The 22,138-nt window shown below is 55.0% G+C and overlaps 2 protein-coding genes across 2 annotated transcripts in view; one reads left to right on the forward strand and one right to left on the reverse strand.

Annotated features, from left to right (window-relative positions):
* Window positions 1-15,976, reverse strand: part of DTX1 (deltex E3 ubiquitin ligase 1) — a 35,669-nt gene extending 19,693 nt beyond the window's left edge. The window contains exons 1-2 of the mRNA XM_036123704.2: window positions 15,840-15,976; window positions 14,325-15,323 (exon numbers count right to left, since the gene is read on the reverse strand). Of these exons, the coding sequence (XP_035979597.2) occupies window positions 14,325-14,583 (259 nt within the window). The 5' untranslated portion in view covers window positions 14,584-15,323; window positions 15,840-15,976. The remainder of the gene's footprint in view (window positions 1-14,324; window positions 15,324-15,839) is intronic.
* The window catches only part of DDX54 (DEAD-box helicase 54), a 424,174-nt gene that overhangs the window by 85,154 nt on the left and 316,882 nt on the right, over window positions 1-22,138 (forward strand). The gene's annotated exons all lie outside the window — the stretch shown is intronic.

A 22,138-nucleotide genomic window follows, 5' to 3' on the forward strand; every position in this document is an offset into this window, starting at 1 on the left:
ACTCCAGCTACCCTGGCCTCCTTGCTGTTCCTCCAACACCCCAAGCACTGTCCAGGCTCAGGGCTTTGCATCTGCTGTTCCCTCCACCCGGAATATTACTTGGGGGGCCCCAGATGTTCTCCTAGTTTCCTTCCTCCTTCCTTTCGGGTCTCTGCTCCAATGTCACCTGTTTAGAAAGACTTTCCCAGACCACCTTCTAACACAGCTGTCCCGGTTGCCATCTTCTTGCTGGGTGTTCTTTTTCTTCTGGCACTCAGCACTACCTGATACGATATATTCATCTGCATACTTTCTTTATTCTCTGTCTCTTCCCACCTGGCTGTCAGCCCAAGAAGTCAGGGACCTTGACTGCTTTGCTCACTGCTATACCCTAGTGCCAAGCACAGAGCCTGGCAGACAGCAGACCCTCACAACGTGGAGTGCATTTTGGCTGTTAACTGGCATAACCCCAAGGTGCCTGGCCCAGGGATCTGCAGCCAGATGGGTGGGGACCCACCGTGGACCTTCCTGAAGACCCCCGCCTCCCCCTGCCTTGCTCAGGCTTCTCTCTCCTGAGCACAGACTCTCCCTGACCTTCACTTGGGTCCCTACCCAGGGCTGGAACAGCTTGTCCTCTGTTCTCTCTCTCCTCTGTCAGAATCCCAAGGGTTATGGACTACCCCTGCCTCTGTCAACTGCCCAGACCCCGAGAGCTGGGAAAATCGAGGCAGACAGCTGCAGCCGTGGATGTGAGAGAGACCTGTGAGGATGGAGTCCCTGGACTCCTGTATTGTTCAAGCCGATCATGTGAACATACCCCCCTCCCCCGTCTCCTGGGCTGCCTCATTTTGATGCCTGATTTATCATTTTAATTGAGTGTGTGCATATCGATTTTTTCCTTGACAATGCTCTTCCTCCAGGGCAGGCCTGAGAGGGGGTTAGAGGAAACATTTCTGGATCCTGTTCCTGCTCTGCTCCTGAGTGCTGGTCTTCTCCTCCCAGAGTCTGTTTGCCCGTCTGCAAAATGAGGGCTCGTGAGAGATGATCTTCAGGTCTGATGTGCCTGAAGTCCCGCCCTGAGCCTCCTAGTGAGGGTTAAGGTGCTGTGTTACCTGGAAGGTATAACCCCTGGATGGTAAGGAAAAGGATGGGAACTTGCTTTCATTAACCTCTGGGTGTCAGGTCTTGAGCTGGGCAGGGTGGGGTCAGAGATGGGAGGTGCAGAATGAAGTGGTTGAGAGAAACAACTCAGAAATCTCATGGGCCATGTTAAATCCTGGCTCCACACATAGCCTCAGTGTCTTCATCTGTAAAATGGGGGTATGAATACATACCCCCAAAGAATTACTGTAGGACAAAACAAGATCATGCTGGTCATAGGTGCTCAGCAGAGTGCTTGGCCACAGTAGGTGCTCAACGACTGTTAACTAAGACAGCTGTTATTACTACATACATTACCCGCATTCCCCATGTCCCAGCTCTCGTTCACTTGGTGAACTCCTATTCATCCAACAAAACCCTCCCCGTGTCCCCCTCTTCCTGGACTTGCTTTTCTGTTTCTGCTGCTATGGCTGGTACATGCAGCTTTATATTGCCCAAGTGTCCTTGCATTGTCATTAAATCATTCGTTGTTGTTCTTAATCTCCTTTGCTGGTGGATGACTTTCAGGAGGACAAGAACCAGGTCGGACCCACGCCTGCGTTCCCAGCGCCAGGCACGGATCCTTGTGCAAAGGAGGTGTCTGCAACGGAAACAGGCAGCCTACTTGGCACAGGTCAGGGCTCGGAGGGAGTGGAAAGGGGAAGCGGGGACAGGGCTGGAAAGGCCGGTGTTGGCCAGCCCCACGACGAAGGACTCCGGGAGCCCTTCCCAGCAGGTCAGGGCCAGCCAGCCCAGGCGTCCCTCTCTCCAGGGCTCTATTTACCAGGTATCGATTTTCCTGCCTGTTTACTGGTAGTTATTAAAGGCTGCGTCCCTGGAGTCCTTTTCAAACGAGATTGGAACCTGGAGAGCTGGAGTAATTAGGGCAGCTGCCATCCTCCCTGCTGGGCCCTGCACCCCGTCGTGTCTGCCACCCGCCCATCCGTCCACCTCGGGCTCAGGCTGGCCGGGGACCAGGCTGAGGGGGGCCGGCTGGGTCCTGGGTGACCTGCCTGGGCTGCGATCTTCAGATTTCCAAGGGAGCAAGAACACTTCTCCCCAGTGGCTTTGGCCTAGATTTTTGGCCAGAACAATGGGTCTAAGATGGGGCCGGAGGTTCTTCAGCCTGGGAAACTGGGGGCCTGGAAGCACAGCTGGTCTTTCTCACCCACCCACTCCACTGGGTGTCCCTGAGCAGACCACTTCCCTCTTGGGCCCCCAGGGCGCCCAGCTGCAGTGACCACGGCGACGGGGGTGGGGCGGGGGGGCGTGCTCCCGTGGCCATTAGGGACCTGTGTCAAGCACAGAAATCTCATGGGCCATGTTAAATCCTGGCTCCACACATAGCCTTTCTGGGCCTGTTTTTGTGTGTCTGCTTTTGTTGTCTGTCCCCCAAACTCCCCTTCGTTTCTTAAGAATGTTTGGTTGAAAAATTCCAATCTTGTTCCAGCTGCACTGAGGGAAAAGGGGCTCTGGCCAAATGTCAGCTGGAGGATTTCAGGAGCTGGGCCCCGGAGACCGGGCGTGGGGGCGGCCGTGGCCACTGCAGCCAGTGAGTGGTTCACGCCTGGGGCTGAGACAAGCAGAGAGATCAAAACACAGGGGGAGGGAGAGATGGGGGGGAGGGAGGCGCAGAGACACAGAGAGACACACATGCACAGAGAGACTGCTCAAAGGGAGGCCTCGATCAAAATGGGAAGTGCTGCGGCAAGGGGGTACCAGGAGACCTGGGGGCAGAGGGCGAGACCAGGTGGGAGAGACCTAAAGAAACAAAAGCCCAGACCTAGAGACTGAGAGCACCATCGAGAGTCAGGGAGCACAAGAGAGTGAGGCCAAGAGACAGGGAAGAGCCGGGAGGAGAGCCGAGGGGGCAGATGGTAGCTACAGCAGTAACAACGAAGCGAGCATTTATTGAGCACCTACTGTGTGTCAGATGCTGCGCTCGGCACTTTCCTTCACTAACTCATTTTCTCCTTGCACACGGTTTCTTCCAGGGAGGGACCAGGATTATTCCCGTTTTACAGGTGAGGCAACTGAGGCCCAGAGAAGTGAAACTTTGGGAGGGCTGGGGGACTGATGCTCCATTCATGGAATAAAGGAAAGTCCAGGGTGGACTGGTTCTCAGGGGTTCAACCCAGCTAAGCGGTAGCCCAGCCTAGGATACCTCCAGCGACGGGGAACTCACTACCTCAGCTTCGCTCTCTGTGTTTAGCTGTGAGAGGTTTCTGCCCTGAGAATGTGGTGCTGATCTGACCCCCTTCCTGGAGGTGGGCTGTGTGGGTGTCTTAGCACCCAGCTTTTGGCATTAAGAAGAAGCTGACTGTAGAGAAGGGAGGGCCCCATGCCCTCCTGCCTTCCCCTCGGCCTCCAAAGGGCTCCTCCCTGAACGGAGCCAGCCCCGAGGCCAGGAGGGAACCCCTCCCTCTGGGGGCGGCTTCCTGCAGGGAAGTGATCTCAGTTTGGGGGCACCCAGACCCCAATGAGAAAGAGGGCCCCGTGGGAGGTGGTCATGGGACTTCCTGTCAGGTGGAGGGTGTCCTGTTGCAGGCCTGTGACCGGAGGTTGGGCAGTGGGTTGAGCATGAGTTGAGCACCCACTAGATGCTGGGCCCCAGTGAGGGACTTTACTGACTCCTCCACCAACCCAGAAGTAATCATAACACCAACAGTTCTGTGGCTACGGTTCGTGTCAACTCATGTAATCCTCATGACAGCCCAATGAGGTAGGAATATCCTTACCCCATTTTAGGGGCGACGAAATGGAGGCACAGCAGTTTAACAAGATGCCCAAGTGGTCTCGCCAGACCCCGTTACCCGGCTGCCTGGCTCCCATGGCTGTTCCCTTTACTGCTCTGCTCTACTCCCACGAGCCCGTTTCCCGGAGGAGGAAACTGAGGCACGGAGGTTGGGCAAGGCACACGGCTGAGGCTCCAGCCTGCTATTTGACCTTCCAGAATAGAGGTCCTCTCCCTTAACCCCCACCGACTGTCTGCATGGCCAGCGCCCCCCCCCGACAGCAAACAGCAGCACCTACAACCATCCCGATTTATCGAATGCTTCTGCTGTGTCAACTCCTGCGCTGGGGGGTCACGGGCGACCCCAGTCTCCACATCGGCCTGATGGGGTTTAGCCCCATTTGGAAGATGGGGCAAGTCAGGCTCCTTGAGAAGATGAGGAGGGGTGGCTGGGGCAGGGGCCAGGCTGGGATCGGCAGGCTCTGGCCCCAGGGCGCCCCTCCCCAAGCCCACACCCTGGGATCAATAATCCCGCAGCATTCTGTTTGCCTTCAAACTCTCCCAGGGGACTCGTCAGGCAGAGCCGTGGCCCATTAGTGGTTTCTGCACGTTTGAAGCTGGCCCAGGCTCCCCAGGGTCGGCCGGCAGCCAGGCCAGGGCCATGGAGAGGAGAGGGGAGGGGCAGGGAAGGCCGAGGGGCTGCCTGGCACTGGGAGAGGTCGCTGCCTTCAAATGGGGTCCGTAAGGCCCTTGTCCCGCAGGCTGCCGGCAGCGGGCTGTGCCCACTCTATGTGCTGCGTGTGGGGCTTCTCGGTCGCCTGGCTTCTAGCGCACTTGGGTTCGGCCCCCCTGGCACTAGCAGCAACAGCTGCAAGAGGAAACGAGGGGGTGGGGGACAGAAGGAACAGACAGCCTCCAGCTCCTGGAGCCCTGTGTGGCCCTGGACAACTGACCCGACTGCTCTGAGCCTCTCCTTCCTCATCTCTGAAGTAGACATCGTAATTGTAGTAAATGCCCACCGAGGGCCTACTACGCGCCAGGGTCTGTTCTAAGTGCTTCAGGAGGCCAACTCTTAGTCCACACAACGCCCTGCAGAACGGTACCGTTATTATCTTGCATTGTACAAATGCTACAGCACAGAGAGGTGGAGTGACTTGCCCCAAGTCACACAGCTACTACGTTATGAAGCCAGGATTTAACCCAGAGGGGTCTGGACTTCTACCCACTTCCACCGCCACCACCCCGTCCAAGCCACCATTAGGGTTGGCCTCGACTACCGTGGTAGCCTGTGCCCTGTGTGCGAGCTTCCACCCTCTGCACCCTGCAGTGCATGCTCACGTGGCAGCCAGAGCCAAACTCAAGTCTGACCACATCACTCCGCTGCTCAGTACCCATCAGTAGCTCCCTAGTGCCCTTCGGAATCAGTCTAAGCTCTTCAGCTCCTCTCTGAGACCCATCACAAGCTGTCTGTGCAGCCTCATACTCTAACCACACCAAACTTCTAGTTATTTTCTGAACACATCGTGCATGCTTGTGCCTCTGCGGATTTGCACACACCACTCCCTCTGACACTCCATTCACCCACCCCACTTTCCTCCCTGCCGAGTTCCCAAGCAATCTTCCTGGCTCAGCTCAAGCTCTATCCTCTTGGAATTTTCTCTGCCATCCTTAGGGAGAATCACACCCTTCTCGGGGCTCCCATAGCACCTTGCACCTGCAGTACCCCCATTAAAGCACATAGCTCACTAAAATATTGAGGCTGTGTTCCCTCCAGCCTGGGAGCCTCTCAAAAGTTGGGCTGGCTTTCGGCCACCTTAGCATCCCCTGATAGCCAGGAACATAGGGATAGGCACTTAGAAAATGCTAGCTGAATGAAGGAAGGAAGGACCAAATATATGCGAGGGAACCTAACTGAATGCTACAAATGACTAGCTTGGAGATTGCAAGTTAGTGGTGGATGTGAGTTTGTTTTGGTTTGCATGCTATTTACATTTTAAAAAATGACCAGCATTTAAAAACTGGGGTAGACTCACTCAAGTCTGGATTTCAAAAATCCCAAAATATCCAAAGATGTGGCCACAGGGACTGGCCTCCTTGGCAACCGTTAGCAGAAACTGAGCCACCGCCACCACATTCATGGGTTCGAGTATTTATTGGGCACCTACTGTGTACCAAGCACTAAAGAACAACAGTTGAAAACCTTTGCCTTCCCAGCCACCGCACACACTTCTATTAGCTGCCCAGGCTCCGTAAGCATCTGAGTTTTCAGCCTCTGTCAAGGTGGGGGAACTGGGTCCCAGAAAGAGCAGGGACTTGGCCCAAATCCCCTAGAAATTAGAGGCAGCTCTTGAGCCCGGGCCCCTTCTCTTAATTCCACTGTATCAGGTGACTAACACCTTGGCATGAACGAACCCTTGTTCTCTAGAAGAGCGGAGCCTCTCTAGAAGGAGGGCCCCATACTGGTGTGATTTCAGGTAAACTGTATGCTTCCTCTGGCGTGTTCTGCTTGCGGTGGGAGGGACAGGGGACAAAGGCCTAGCAGTGGCGGGGCACAGCCTGTCATCGGGAGGAGCGGTGGCTATGCTGCGGCTGCTGGCAGGACTGGCCTGGCCACCAGCGCTGCCTCCTTTGATTGCCTTGTCCTTTGTTCCGCATTTCAGGGCATTCAGCTTCAGGGCCCGGTGCCAGACTCCCTCCCATATCCCATCATCGGCCTGCTACTACCTCCTGGGCAGGTGGAGGTGGCAGCCTGGAGCAGCTCCAGAGCTACAATGGGAGGGGCCCAGAGAGGGAGAGGAGCTTAGCCAGGGTGGCAGAGCAAGGACACAGCCATCCAGGATCCAGAGGAGACTGAGCCCCCAACCTGGTCGCTCATGCGGCCCTGAGGTGAGGAACAGCCCCACATCCTGGGACCTCCTTGGTGCCTGGCCTCCTGTATCACACCAGATAGAAGGGCCCTGAGGGCGGGGGTTTGTCTGTCCTGTTCGCTGCTGCATCCTCAGGGCCTAGGACAGTGCCTGGCACATTGTAGGTGCTCATTACCTTCCTGCTGCCTGCATGAAGGAATGAATACTGACCACAGTCCCCTGCGATAGGTACTGTTGCCGGGGCCACATCACAGAGAAGGGAGGGAGGGCAGTTTACCCAAAGTCACAAGCCTGCTCCCCTCCTCCCCCTACCAATACCAGAGAGCTGCTGGGGAGGGAACCTGGAGCCTGGGCCTCACCAGCAAGGCTCCCTGAGGCAGTCAGATCCAGCTTTTGGGCCCCATGTCCTCAGCGGGATTCAGCCAGGGGCAGCCGGGGGCTGGTGGGGGTGTCTGTGTCAATCAGGAGGCTGTGGGGGCTACGGGGTCGGGGGGATGACTGTCTTGGGCCCTGGAGGCTGTCCTGGGGGTGGCTACCCTGGGGTGTGATGTAGGAGTTAGTGGAAGGAGGGAGGCCCCGGGAGACATGGATGTTGGGGGAGGGGAGCCGGGGAGGGCCCTGGGCACCCTCCACACCCTGAGAACTCCACACTGGGGAGGGGAACTAGGGACCCCCTCACCCATGGCCTGAATGGGCACCGTTGCTGGGACCGGTTCTGCCCCATCACCTCCCCACCCTGACCCCTCCTCATTACCCTCCAGTCACGTGTGCTATCACCTCCCCATTAGAACTCCCATGCCTCCTCCTTCACTCCTTATCATCTTCTTCCCACCCTCCATCACCACCCCCACGGAACCCCTAGTGTCCCCCGTCCCCTCCCCACGACAGCCACTATCACCCTCCCTGACGCCACGGCCTTTATCATGCCCAGACTCCACCTTACTGATAATAGCGCCCATCGGTCCGCGTCCCCTCCCCCGCCACAGCGCTCATCACCTCCCTCACCTCTGGGTCAGACTCCACAGCTCCCTCAGAAGGACGCAGCGGGGAGAAGGAGGGGCAGGGGACAGGGGAGGAACGGGAAAGAGCTGGCTGTGAGGGGGCTCTGACCCAGGATACCCCCAAGCCCCCCACCCACCCCAACGCGGGGGCGGGGCGCTGGCAGCTCTGTCCAAGGTGCTGGAGCTGCCAGGCCTGGCACAGGGTGGGTGCGGCAGACCCGGATCTGAATGTCCCACCCACTTCTTCTTAGCTCAGGCTCCCCACCCTCTGAGCCTCAGCTTTGCTGTGTGGAAAATGGGGCGATGCCCACTGGCTGGGTGGAGGGAACCCGACGGGCTGTAAGGACGTGCCTGAGTCAGCCCCCGCCCAGCCTGCTTCAGCTCTGGCTTCCAAGGGCCCGTGATTAACGAGGCTGGTCCTGCAGCATGGCTCTGGGTCCCCTGGGGCCCCCTCCCCCCCCCCCGCTAAAGGCTAGCAGCTGGCAGCCCTGTGGTGCCCAGTGGGACCCAAGAGGTTTCCCTTACCCCCTCCCCTCTTCCGGCACAGCCTCCCTCTTCCACCTGGGCCTGATGCTGCTTCCTCTACCTGAAAGTGTTCCTCAGACCATGCAGACTCTTGGAGGACCTGTCCTCAAGGAAGTCCTCTCTCTCAGAGCCCCCAGGCTCACACTGCCCACATTACCTGGCTGAAGGCAACCTGCACCTCTCCTGTGGAGTATTTAAATCTTTTCCTTACTTGAGCATGAGTGATAACTATGTGCAAAGTAATATTCTTCGTGCTTTTACCTATATTATCTCATTTAATCCTCATGACACCCCTCTTGGGTAGGGACTATTGTCATTCCCACTTTACCGAGGAGGGAACGGAGGCTACCAGAGGTTAGGGTGTTTGCCCACAGTCACACAACCAGCAAAGGACCAAGCTGGAATTTGGCTCTATATCTGAGTCAGAGGGTTCAACTGCTATTCCCATGCTATATATCTGCCTTGGCCTTCATGAGACTCTGAAATCAGTCTGGCAAGGGTCCTGTCCCTCTCTCTGAGTCCCCAGGACCCAGCCCAGTGCCTGTTACTGAGCAGACACCACTGAGCTGTCAGATAAAAGTGAAGATGAGTTTACATTATCAGAAGAGGCTCCTGGAGCCAGAAAAGCATCCAGAGGCCAAAAGGGTGGGTCTGTACTGGTGGAAATGGAGGTAGTGTGACAGGTGGTAGTGGGAGACAGCCATGAATGGATTCGTTGGACCTGCTGCCACCATGGGATGGACCCCTCCCCACCCAAACACACATTGTCCTTCTTGCCTCTGCTGTCAAGCCCAGGGGCAGGAGCCTTGCAGATTGGCTGGGCGGGGGTCCCAAGGTATCCTGTAACTAGGGAGCTCGTCCCGGAGGTCTCTGGTGTTGCACAGGCCATTCCTGCCTTGGACTAGACCCTGACAACAAGCCCTAACAGAGCTCTCAAGGGAGAAGGGGGAGGGTACTCTCTCAGCCCAGCATTGAATGTCACCTTGTTCTCCATCCCTGAGACCTGTCTGAGAGGCCTGGATTCCAGCTTGGGGCTGAATGGCTGTGTGACCTTGGGCAAGTCACTCACTCTCTCTGGGCCTCAGTCTCTCCATCTGTAACAATGGCCTGCCTAGGAGTCTAAATTCTGGCAGTGCTTTCCCTGGTCATGGCCTCTCTCTGGGGGCGGTGGCCTTCTGGTTTCCAACAGCGTAAGCAGGTCCCCAGACAGGACATTCCCATAAGGGCAGTGACCAGGGCTGAGCGGAGCCCAAGCTCCCCGGAGAATGAATGATGTAGGCTCAGGCAACTGAAAACAGTCACCCCCTGTCTCTCCAGCCCCATGGTTTGGGAGTGCTGGTGCAGCCATGCTTCGAGCCTTGGGGACAGCAGCTGTGGATGGTTTCCAGCCTGGCCTCTCCCAGCCTCAGCTCTCCCATCTACAGAATGGGCAGAAGGCTGCCACCAGTGCCCCTAGCTGCAGAGGGAGAGGAGAATGGGAGACACCAATCAGTCAGAAAGGTTGCCCGTCCTGTCCCAGCTATGTGAGTCCAGGGAGGAATCTGGGAGTTGCCTGGGAAGTGGCTAAGTCACATCGCTGCCCAGCTGTGGGGACCAGGTGGAAAATCCGGTGAGGCCCTCCGAAGCCGCCACCCCAATGGCAGGGTGGGGAACAATTACCTTCAGGGAAGTTCTGGCCTTGCAAGGGAGGCAGAAAGCGGTTCCCACATTACTTCCCCACCGCTAGTGGGAGCCAGCCCCTCCCCCCAAGACCGCCATGACCCTTGGGTCCACCTCTGCCACCAGTTGCTGCACCCACCTGGGCAAACCTATTGACCTGGGTTTCCCATTTTTGAAATCTTGATTTGCCCATGGTAGGGGCAGCTCAAGACCAAGGAGATGAGGAAAGCTTTGGGGAACCAGCAAGAAGAAGATCATGATATCGCAGAGCACACGCCTGTGAAGGGGCACCTGCCTTATCCCTCGCCTATCCCTGGCTCTCCTTTACAGCCCTGTGCCTGGGACACCATTGTGAGGGATCTAACATCACGTGGCCCAGGGTCACATCATTCCCCCTGCACGTGGGCTCTGGACCTGAAGAGCTTCAAAGGGAACCTCACCTCCCGTGGGGAGTGATGAAAACAGCCCAGCAGGGAAGAGGTGAGCGGGCACCGGCTGAACAAACAGAAGCCCCCATGGGACCGGGCCTGGCCTCCCTCCTGTGGTCTGAGCCTGACACCTGAGTTTCCTTCCGCTAGTTGCACAACAGACACATAGATAGGGCATTTGTGGGTCAGTGGCATCCAAGCGGGTTGGTGTTGCGTGTGTGGACGCACACGTGTGTGCACTGTGGTGCCCACCATGAGTTGTATAGTTCAGTATATGCTGTTCCCAGTCGGCCTCGGCTCCCTTACCCCAGGGGCAGGTTAAGAACACGAGAGAGCAGGGGTCGGTGAACTATAGCCTGTGGGCCAAATCTGCCCATGGCCTGCTTTTGCACAGCTCATGATCTAAGAGTGGTTTTTACATTTTTAAATAGTTGGAAAACAAAGACTATTTCATGACTTGTGAAAATTCTACAAATTCAAATTTTAGTGTCTACAATTAGTTTTATTAGAACACAGCCACATTTGTTCATTTGCTTCCCGTGTACGGCTGCTTTTATACAATGGCAGAGGTGAGCACTTACAACAGAGACAGTATGGCCCACAAAGGCTAAGATATTTACTCTCTTATTTACTATCTGACCTTATCAGAAAGTCTGTCAGCTCCAGAGTTACGGCAACAGCAAAGCTAGGGCTCTCTGCTACTTCCCCCCAAACCAAGTTCAGGTTCAGCTTCAGTGAACTTATCAAGAATTTTATAATTAGAAAATCTAGATTTTTTTTTTAATTTGAGACAGAGAGTGAGCAAGAGAGAGAGAGCGAGTGCACACAAGCAGGGAGAGCAGCAGGCAGAGGGAGAAGCAGGCTTCCCGGCTGAGCAAGGAGCCCGATGCGGGACTCGATCCCAGGACCCTGGGATCATGACCTGAGCTGAAGGCAGACACTTAACGACTGAGCCACCCAGGTGTCCCTATAATTAGAAAATCTAGATAGACGCTGTGTTCATTTCAGTACATATATGAGAGCTTTGGGTTTTCTAACTTTATATTGTTTTGTGTGTGTGTGTGTGACAGAGAGAGAGAGAGAGAAAGAGAGAGAATCATAGTCTTTTCAAGATTGAGCATTTCCTACCCATTTCTTGTGCATCCATAGTGTTCAGTACATGCTAGGCACACGGTGGGTGATCAGTCAATGTTTGTGGGATAAAATAACAGGCTTGGTTTTCTCCATTACCCAACAACCCTGCTGGCAAGGTTGTTTATTTCTGGCCTTGCAAGGGAAATAAGCTCTTGCTTATTTCATAAATGTGGAAACTGAGGCATGGAGAGCTAAGGTCACCTGCTTGAGGCTCTCTCCTTGACCATTACCCGTGAGAACAATATGTCCTTTCTTGACATTGTCTTACTTCTGGGAGAAGCAGGGGGCACATGATAACATGTCTGGTGCGGAGGCATCTAGTCCCTCCCTCCAACAGTTTTCCACAACCAAATTGCCCCACCCTCCACCCCATAGGTTTCCAGGCCTTCCTCCCTCACTGGGGGGTCTTGGCAGCCTCCCAGGAGCCTGTTGAGGGATAAGTGGTTTTTTTTTCCCTTTTCCGGCAAACAGGGGGCAGGTGTGGGTGAACAGCTCTGGGGAGGAAGTGCAGGGAAGTAACTGAAGCTGAACTTCTGGGGGATTCAGCGAGGCTAAACCATAAAAGGGGTGTCATTGAGAGTAAGGGGACTGCCGAAGTGGGGAGTGGAGGCAGTTTGGGGAGCTAGGAGCCCAAGTGGGGGTGCTGGGGATAGAAAAGGGACCCAAAAGAGGGATCAAAGACCGAGTGGTTAACTTGGCAGCCTTGGGGTGGGTGGGGGGCTATCCCTACCTCTAAGGGCCACCCTCCGAGCCAGACCCTGGAAAATTTCCACACCCAGTGAGAGCTCTGAACCTACAGAAAGCCGAACACCAAGCCAAAGAGAAAACCCTCCTCCTCCTCCTGATGTCCAACCTCTGCCCTGCACCAGAGAAGGGTTTGGGGATAAACCAGATGAATAGGGCAGGGGATGCCTAGCATTTCTCACTTCTCTATCAGGGACTCAGCGCCTCTCTGGAAGAATGGGCAGGAGGGTTCAATGGTGATTTTCTCTACTGTCTGGAGAAAATTCAAAGCCATTTTCATGGCTGTCCAGGCCCTGCTCCAACCTTGTCTTGCACCACCTTTTCATTCACCACACTCTACACACAGTGGACTTGAATGTACTCTGCTCCTTCCTACCACAGGGCCTTTGCACTGGCTGTTCTTGCTGCCTGGAACACTGCTCCCTTCACTCATTCTTCAGATTTCCATCACCACCCCTACCCTAGATTTATTTCATGTTCTCAGACCTGCAACTGATTATCTGTGAATTACGTGTTTGCTTGCTCTCTGGGACCTCCAGTGTAGGTCCTCCAGTGAACCTCTACTCAGGACTCTGTCTGTCTTGCTCCATGCATTTTTTTTCTAGTGCTTAGCACAGGGTCTGACACACAGCGAGATCAATAAATGATTGTATGATAGTATGAATGGATGCCTGGCACCACCAGTGACTGCAGTCAATGCCTGGAGTTATGGAAACAGATGGGCTAAAACCATGTATTATGAATTCATCTGTGTTTCCACACTTGGTGACCACTCTGTAGGCACCAAGCAATGTTCTAGAGCATAGCTATCCACTAGAACTTTCTGTGATAATGGTAATGTTCTGGTTCTATGCTGTCCAATATGGTAGCCATGAGACACGTGTGGCTGTTGAGCACTTGAAATGGGGCTAGTGGGACTGAGGGGCTGAAATTTAAAGTTTATTTAATTTTATTCGACATGAATTTAAATAGCCACATGTAGTTGGTAGCTCCCGTATTGAACGTCTCTAGAGAGCAGGGACACGTCCTACTATCTCCAAGGCTGTTACGTGCATTCTGTCAATCAAGGATTCACAAACCTCCATCACTCGTCCTTGGGGTCGAACATGCCAAGGATACTTTGGCAGCTTCCTTGAGGCAGGCACTCACCATCCCCCACTGCCCACCAAGCTCGTCAGAGACCACCAAGCAACAATGACTCAGAGAGATCTCCACAGCGATGGCACGTTTCCAGAACATGAATGCTGAGCGTGGACCTCACCATCTTCATCACCATCCTCACCTATCACACAGCCACCAACCTCATTCTCTCCATCATTACTACCCCACCACAATCTCCTCTCCCAAGACAACCACCAATGCAACCATCAATGCCAACACCACCAATTCCACAGTCAACACTGCCATTGGCAACGCCACCAACACCGTCTCCATCGTTGCCACCCCACCCCCACCATCACCACCACCACCACCCCCTCCCCCCATCACACCGTCCCAGCACCAACACCTGGAGCCAGTGCAGGAAACTGGTCAAGAGCATTGGCTCTGGAATTCAATTGCCTGGGCTTAAATCCCAGCTCTGAGTTTAAATCACTCAGTTTCTGTGAGACTCAGTTTCTTTATCTGTAAAATGGGACTAATAATACTCATAATAATTATATGATAATAAGACTTAGTGCCTGTGACTGTTGGAAAAGGATCAAATGAGGAAGTGCATGGAAAGCCCTCTTCCTGGGTGCTAATGCTTTTCTAGATCCTGTGCTCAGTGAGCACAATTTTATTTAATCCTCACACAGCTGTGGGAGACATTGATCCACAGATTTCACAGATGAGGAAGCTGAGGCTAAGAGAGGTGATATGACTCGCCCAAGGCCCTACAACTAATACAAGAGGCCGGACTGGAACCCAAGTCTTCAGCTGGACTAGGCTAGGCTGTCCCTTTTTTGGATCAGCAGACCAGCCTTCCTGCAGTTCCTGTCTCCCCTCCTCAGGGATGCTGCGGGGATTCCAGAATTCCACCATGAAGGGTGGTGATGGTGGTGTGGTCTCAGCCTCAGTGTGGCCGGACAGGTGGGGGGGGTGGGGGGAGTGGAGTGGGGGCGAGTCTGCTCACCTGTGTCCTGGCGAAACTGGTGCATGGACTGCAGGTCAATGATGTAGGGCACCAGCTGGGCGTCCACCTGCCCCAGGACCACGGAACCGCGGGCGTCCTCCTTGAGCACATTCTCGATGTGGTGGCACACGGTGGCCGTGTAAGGCCGCCAGCGGCTGTGCTCATTTAGCCACTCCCACACCACCACCCGGGCCACATTCTGCGGTGGGAAGCCCAGCCCGCTCCCGGGCATCATCACACCCTGGCCTGGCCTTGACATGGCCGCTGCTGCAGCCTCAGGGGCCAGGACCCCACTAGGACCGGCCCAGCTCCTCCTGGGCCTGGGGGCAGGCAGGGAACTTCCTCTCTCCCCAGGGAGGGGGGCAGCAAGAGCCCAACCGGCCTCCTTTCTAACTCAGGGTCCTCTCTGAGCCCCGAGGCCTCAGTGAAAAGAGTGCGGGGTGCAGCTCCAGGCTCCAAGGACCCCTTCCCCCAGCGCTGTCTCAGATAAAGGCGCTGCTCTGAAAAGCAAGTGTCTTTTTTGTGATGGGGAAACGCTGCTCTAAATTCCTTGGCTCCCTCGGCTCAGAAAGGGAGTGAGGCAGCCGCCCCTACTCTAGGTCCAGTCTCTTCCCTGCTGGTCTCCAGTCACTTCTTCCCAGCCGGCCACGCAGGGCCTGTCACCCAGGGGGGCCGGGCCAGCCTGCTGCTGGCTCTGCGGCGCCCAGCCGGCCCTCTGCGCTTCCAACTGCGTCCCAGACCCTGCGCCTGGCTCCAGTGGGGCTGCTCGCCTGGTCTCGGGTCCGCCCCTCCGACGGCTCCTGCTGAAGGGGGCGTCCCAGTCCCCCTGGTTCCTGCTCCACACGGCGTCCTGGTAGGCCTGGGTGGCTGAAGAACGCACCGGGGAGGGTGCGCCGCGTACCCCTGGCCCGCCGGCCGGGCTGCGGCTCTGGAGCTGGGCGGGGGGGACGAGGGGGGCGGGGGCCCGTGGGCACGCCCCACCCCACTCGTGCTCGCGACCTGCCGGGAGACAAGAAGGGGAGAGGGCCCTTTAAGAGGAGAGCGCAGCACCCCCTCCCCCTTCCCGGGAGAGCGATCGGCTGAGAACAATGGGGAACCGATGGGGGGGCCAGCAAGGGGGGCTTAAGGGGGTCGCCGCCCGCGTTCCCTTGGGGCAGGCCTGAAGGGAGGGCTGGGGCCGGGGGCGCGATTTTCCGAGGCTCCTCGCCTGCGGAGCCCCCTCCTCAGCTCCCCGAGCGCTCCCCTCCCCCGGGGCCCGCGCCCGGGCCGGGATGCAGGGCGCGCGGGGATGCGCGGGGATGCGCGGGGATGTGCGAGGATGAGCGGCGCTGCAGGCGCGGCCCAGGGCCCCTCGGGGGTCGCGTCACCGAGGAGGCGAAGCCGGGAGCTGGATCGTCGCTGCCTCCCGCCCTGGGGGTACCAGCTCCCCCCTTCCCCAGCCCAGACCTCCCCCCAGCGCGCGCCGGTCCCCTGCAGGAGCCGGGGGTGGGGTCCCTAAGCACCCCGCGCTCTCACCGCCTTCTCCGCTGTGCTGCCTCGTTCTCCGCTGGCGCTTCAGCACCGCCGCCTCCTGGGCTCCCCCCGGGGTGGGAGGGAGCCGCGGTCCCGCCTCCGCGCCCTTTCCCTCCCAGGCCCCGCGGCCGCCGCACGCCGGGGCGCTGGGCTTTCCGCGCGCGGACAGACTGCCCCGCAGACCGACGGACGCACGCGCCGGCTCTGGATGCCGGGATCCCGCGGGTGGGAGGCGGCCGCGGCGGCGCTCCGGGGAGGGGCGGGGGAGGGGGCGGAGAAGGAGGAAGGGGAGGAGACAGACCGGGGCCCGAAGCGCCGCCGGCTGACACGCGAGTCCCCGGGGCGCCCCAAATCCTAGGCTAGGCCCATCTGGGACCCCGGGAGGTCTCCTCACCCCATGCAGGAAGCCAGGCTTGGAGTGAGGTGTCTATGGGTCTCCTGCTTAAATCCTAGTCGTCTTCACATTCCAGCTGCCCAGTCCCAGGGCCTGGAACCCAATAGGTGCTCAATAAATGCTTGAATGAATGACTATGATCCAGAGACTGCCCAAAGGAAGATCTTAGAGCACTCCAGAGTAGCTTTCTCTTCTCCTTCCACTATTCTGGGAGAGGGGAGGGAGGAGGCGCTAGCAAGGCCCATTTCAGAGCCAAATGGAATCATGAAACATGGGAAGACTGAGGCCCAGAGAGGGTAGGAAACTGCCAGGATCACACAGCAGATGCCCAGACACCAACCCAGAGCTGATTCTCCTCCCAGCCCCGAATTAGCCAGCTCAGAGCCTACTTCCCCAAAGCACCCACCTGCTCCAGGTGAGCGGGATAGCAACAGTATCTTGCCCTGGAGGGGAGTTTAGGGGATCTAGCCCAGGAGACAGAGACTTTGGAGGAAGGTAAGGTGAGACCCTCCACCATCTCATTCACAAATGCCTGCAAACAGTAGGTGCTTAATAAATGCTGGGTGAGGGTTGGCTGGATGGAAAGGGAGGCAGGTGATGGCAGCAGCTCCAGTGTTAAAGGGATGGCCAGCTCTCCTTCCTCTGGCAGGCTGGATGCAGCTGAGCACACACATTAGCTGGGAGGGGGATGGACCACCCGAGGCCTGCGGGTGTTTAGATTAGGAAAGATGAAGGATGCGTCCGGGAACTCCAGCCTGGGCGACAGATGGGGGTCAGCGGCCTGTTTGGGAGCCTGCCCAGAGCGGCCCACGCTCCTCTTCCTCCCCAAGGCAGATGCTGATAAACTAGGTGAGGTCAGGGGAGGACTGGTCAGGGGCGCTTTCCCAGAACCAGACTCCGGTTCCCCAGCCAGCTGGAATGACCTCCCCTCCCCAGGCCCCTGTTCTATCCTGCAGCCCAGTGCCTGATGGGCTTTCTCAGATTGAGTCAGTGATTCTGCTGGCTCGTGCTGACCACAGACTAAAGAGGGAGGCTCTGTGTGAGGACGGGGCCAGCTCTGCAGTGGTACCGATCCAGCTGAACTCTGGGAGTCAGCCTAGGGTGGCTTTACGGGGTCCGTGAGGGCCCCTTGCCCCATGACAGACAAACATGTGTGTGCGTTTATCTGAGAAGAAGGGCTGTGGCTCTCAGAGATTGTTCTCAAAAAAGCCTATGACTCAAAAGGTTCAGAGCTAATGCTTATGAACCTTATGTTACAGAAGGGGATCTGGGGACCCCAGAGTGGGGAAGTGACTGATTCAAGGTCACACGGAAATTTAGCAGTTAGAAAGAAGAACCCATGACTCTGGACTCTATAATGCTATTTAAGGTCTGACTGAATGCCACTTCTTCCAGGAAGCCTTCCATGAACTCATTCCCATCTTCCTCTCTGTTCCTTTGCCCATACCTTGATGTGACAGCCTGCATCACAACTGGCCACCTCAGTGCTGTCCCTGCTAGAGTGAAGCATCCATGAGATGAAGGACTGTGTCTTATTCGTCTTGTGTGGTGTGCTTATCATTTCTTGAGTATCTATTATGTGCCGGGCACTTACATAACACTACTCTTCATAATTGCCACACAAGGTGGGGAATATTGTCCTCATTTTACAGACGGGGAAAAAGAACCTTCCAAGGCTCAAAGAGGGTAAGTGATTTGCCCATGTTCCCACAGGGAGTAAGTAGCAGAGTTGGGATTTGAATCCCAAACCCTTTTGCAACTCCCACAGCAGCATGCTGCCTATGTTTGTTGAGCGACTAATGAATGGCGTCCAGCTGAGGATCTGGTGCAGTGGCCCCTCTCCACTGGGCTGTGGAAAATCTGAAAGTGCAAAAGCCTGGATCCCAGGGAACCATGGGAGAAAGGGATTTCAAGGAGGGGAAATGAATTTGGCCTTTAAGGAGCCCACCATCCACTGGGGAGATGGCTCAGACACCAGTGGAGAAGACAACAGAACAAAATCAATCAATCACAAACTCTTTGTAAAAAAAAACAACAACAAAAAACTCTGTATGCATTACATCCCTAGAAAAAGAATCCCTGGATTTTCTCTTCTGCGTGTTTTCATCTTGCTTCCTCGTGGCTATGATACTAGCTGAGATTGTCAGCACAAGGAGATCAAACCGATGAGCTGGAGGAGACGATGCTGCCCCTTTTCTGGATCTTTGAGTTACACATCACATTTCAGGCTGATCGCACTTAGTTAACCTGCATGTGAGGTTCACAGCGATGTCCTCGTTCTGTGATAACAAGGATTTCAAATTCTCCTACGTAACCACGCTTCACCATCACAATTAGGAAACAGGTGATGACTCTGGAACATCACAGAAAGGAACTTGTAGTTTGTCTTTTTGCTTAGCATCGTTGGTGCTCTTGAGAGCATCAGCCAGGCCCATCCATGGGCACCATTATGGCATCATGGGAAGATGGAAGAAAGAGATCAACTCAATTTTTGTTCTGTCCATCATCTATTCATCCACTCATCCATCAGTCCATTTATCCACCCACACCTCTATCCCTCCATCATTTATACAGCCATCCATGTAAGTATTCTCCCCTCATTCCCTCGTTCCCTCCCTTGCTTTCTTCCTTTTTTCTATCCTCCTATCCACCTATCCCTCCATCCATCTATCCAAAAATATTAGCCCCTCCTCTGTGCCAGCACTGGGCTCTGTGCTGAGGCACAGGGATGGCCAAAGCAGAATTGGCCCCTGCTCTCCTGTGCCTCAGAGTCTAGAGTGAGGGTGAGATACGAATCAAAGTATCACGCCAAGTGTGGTCCTGAGAGTTTACAAGAGCCTTGTATCATGAGGCTCTCTAACAGGGGTCCTCCTGGGTCTCAGGAGCCAGGGAGGGCTTCTCAGAGGACGTGGCATTTCAGCTACTCCCTGAAGGATTCAGTCTTAACGTGGTTAAGGGGGGCGGGAGGGGGAGTGGAGGGGATGCGAAGGTGCAAAGGCCCAGGGGTGTGAAAGAGCTTAGTGTGGCTGGGTTGCAATGTGTTTTTTAGAGCAACAGGGGTGAGCAGGGGGTAAGATGAAGTGGCAGGGTCACTGTGTGGGGCCTTGTAAGTCCCAGCATGGTTGGGGGATTTTTATCTGAAGGGCCATGGAGGGTTACGGAAAGGGAAGCTCCATCCTCAGAAACTCTGATGTTTTAGGTGGCCTGGGGGGTCCAGGCCTCAGTAGTTTTGGCCAATGGTCCTTTCCCTGGACTGGGGGGATTGAAATTGAGAGATGAATCAGCGTATCTGCAGGAAATGAATAATAACAATCCAATGATACCTAATATGAGCCCTCAGGTCTTGTGTGGGACCATCCATTCAGTCATTCAATCAGAAACTGTTTATTGAGCACCTACTATGTGCCAGACGCTGTTCTAGGCACGGGGGATAGAATGGTGAACAAAGAGACAAAAATCCCTGCCCTGCTGACACGGGGCTGGGGGTGGAGATAGATAGTAAACGAAAACACAAGGAAAATACATGGTAGATCCTAAAGTGTAAACGCGCCCAGGGAGAAATAAAGCCCTCTTCACGTTGCTGGTGGGGATGCAACCATGCCGGGAAGCAGCCTGGTTTTATCTTTTAAAGCTGAGCATGTGCATACCATGATCGTGACCCAGCATTCTCCTCCACGGTATACACCCTGGAGAAATTCCTGCCCGTCTGCAACACGAGTCACGTGGCAGAATATTCATAAGGCCTCTCTTCACAGTGACCAGCAATGGAGAAACCTCCACATGCCCAGGTATGGGAGAGCAGATGAATAAATTCTCACAATGAAGTATTACATGGCCATCAAAATGAAGGGACTATGGCCACACATCACAGTACGGATGGATCTGACACAGAATAGCCCGTGGAAAATGTCCCATTACAGACACGTGGTTTCCTTTTTATAAAGCTAAGAGCAACCCAAATTGTACACACATAATGCAGTAATAAATTATAAAAAGGAAACAAGAGAAGAATAAATACGGGTGAGGACTATGGTAGGGAGGATGGGATGCTGGGATGGAGGGAACGTATGGTCAGATGTAGGTTATTATCAAGATTTTAGTTTTTGTTTAGGGTAGTGGTTTCCTGGGTGTTTGTTACATTGTTAAGTGGATCATTAAAAGCTGATGAGAGCGGGTTATGATGTAAGGATTATGATTAATTCATTTGTGTGTGTGTGTGTGCGCGCGCACATGTGAGCCATGGTTAAAGGAAAAAAGCAGGCAAGCAGGGAGGGATCTAAAGCATGCTGTGGTGGGGGTGGGTGGCAATTTTCAATCTGTTGGTTAAGGAAGGAGCCACTGAGGTGACATTTGAGCCAAGACTTGAAGAAGGGAGGTAGTTAACCATGGCAGAGATCCTTGGATCTCTTTGCATAGCAGGTGCAAAGGCCCTGAGGTGGGAGTGTGCTTGGCATGCCCTAGGAATGACAGTGGAGTCTGTGGGCTGGAAGGACTGAGTGCAGGTGTATGTCCTGGGGATGACCCGCATGGAGGGGATAAAGGGGGCTGAGGGAGGGAGAAAGAGAGGGAAAGATGGAGGGAAAGGGGAAGGACTTTTCAGGGTTCTCCAATGAGCCCAGATCCTGAGTCTGCTCTGCCCAGCTATTTGCTGCTCAACGTTTTCTTCGATCTCATGAGACATTTCAGTTTCCCTGAGGTGGCTTAACTGGGTTTTTGTTACTTGTAACCCAGTAAGTCCTACCTGGTTAAATCCCTGATTAAACGTCAAGAAAAATCAGGGCTTGAGTGTTTTTAGGAGAGGTTTCTTCCCTGGACAGTGGATGCTGTGCAGTAGAAACCCACTAGGAGGCGGGAGGGGACCCCAGCGGCATCAAATACGGGGCGTGGGATGGTAATTCGCTCATCTACTGGATGTTTTCTAGGCATCAGGGATGTTACTAAGTTTTTCAGTCCTCCCAAGTGTTATTCTAGATTGTACACAGAAGGAGTCTGAGGCCCAGGGAGGGAATGAGCAGCTGAACTGGAAAAACCCCAGGTCTGGGTGACCTTCAGGCTCTTGCCCCTGGGATAAGAGGTCTCTGACCCATTTCCGTTGTGGTGTCCTCGCATCCATGGGTACTCTGGGGCAGGTGACTCCTGGTCACCTTTCCCTCTTCTCCAGCCCTTGGGCCGTCTGGACGCCTGCAGACAGCTAGGCAGGGAGGGGGCAATTCATCCAGGAGTCCCTGTGTCTCCAGCACAGAGGGAAGGGACCCCGAGAAAGACCAGGGCCAGAGTCAAGGGCGACGGGTTTGTGGCTGGAGTGCAGTGCAGCTCTGGGGCTGGTCCATTCGGGCGAAGGAGTGGGCAAGAAAGAGCTCTAACTTTCTCCAGGACCCTAGTGCTTTTTGCCCCCTCTAGAAACCACCGGCTCCTGCTGCGGGGGAGAGAACGGGAGGTTGTGAAGGAACCGGGAACGGGTGCACAGCGCCCCCTGGTGGCCCATTTTGGGGCCATTGCTCTAATGAGGGAAGGGTTTCCAGGTAATGAATCTTTATCTATTTTTAATTTATTTTCATTGTGGTAAAAATGCATACCATAAAATTTATAACCTTAATTATTTCTAAGCGTACAGTTCAGTAGTGTTTTAGTATAGTCTCACTGCTGTGCAACCAACCTCCAGAACTTTCTCATCTTGCAAAACTGAAACTCCGTACCCATTAAACAACCCCCCACTTCCCCCTACTCCTCCCCTGTTCCCCCCCCCCCCGCACCTCCGCCACCAGCCCCTGGCAACCCTCATTCTACTTCCCGTCTCTATGGCTTTGAGTACTCTAGATACTGCATATAAATGGAATTATGCAGTATTTGTCCTTTTGTGACGGGCTTTTTATCACTTAGCATAATGTCCTTAAGGCTCATCCACATT

This window comes from Halichoerus grypus, chromosome 13 (genome assembly GCF_964656455.1).
Source record: "Halichoerus grypus chromosome 13, mHalGry1.hap1.1, whole genome shotgun sequence".
NCBI lineage: Eukaryota > Metazoa > Chordata > Mammalia > Carnivora > Phocidae > Halichoerus > Halichoerus grypus.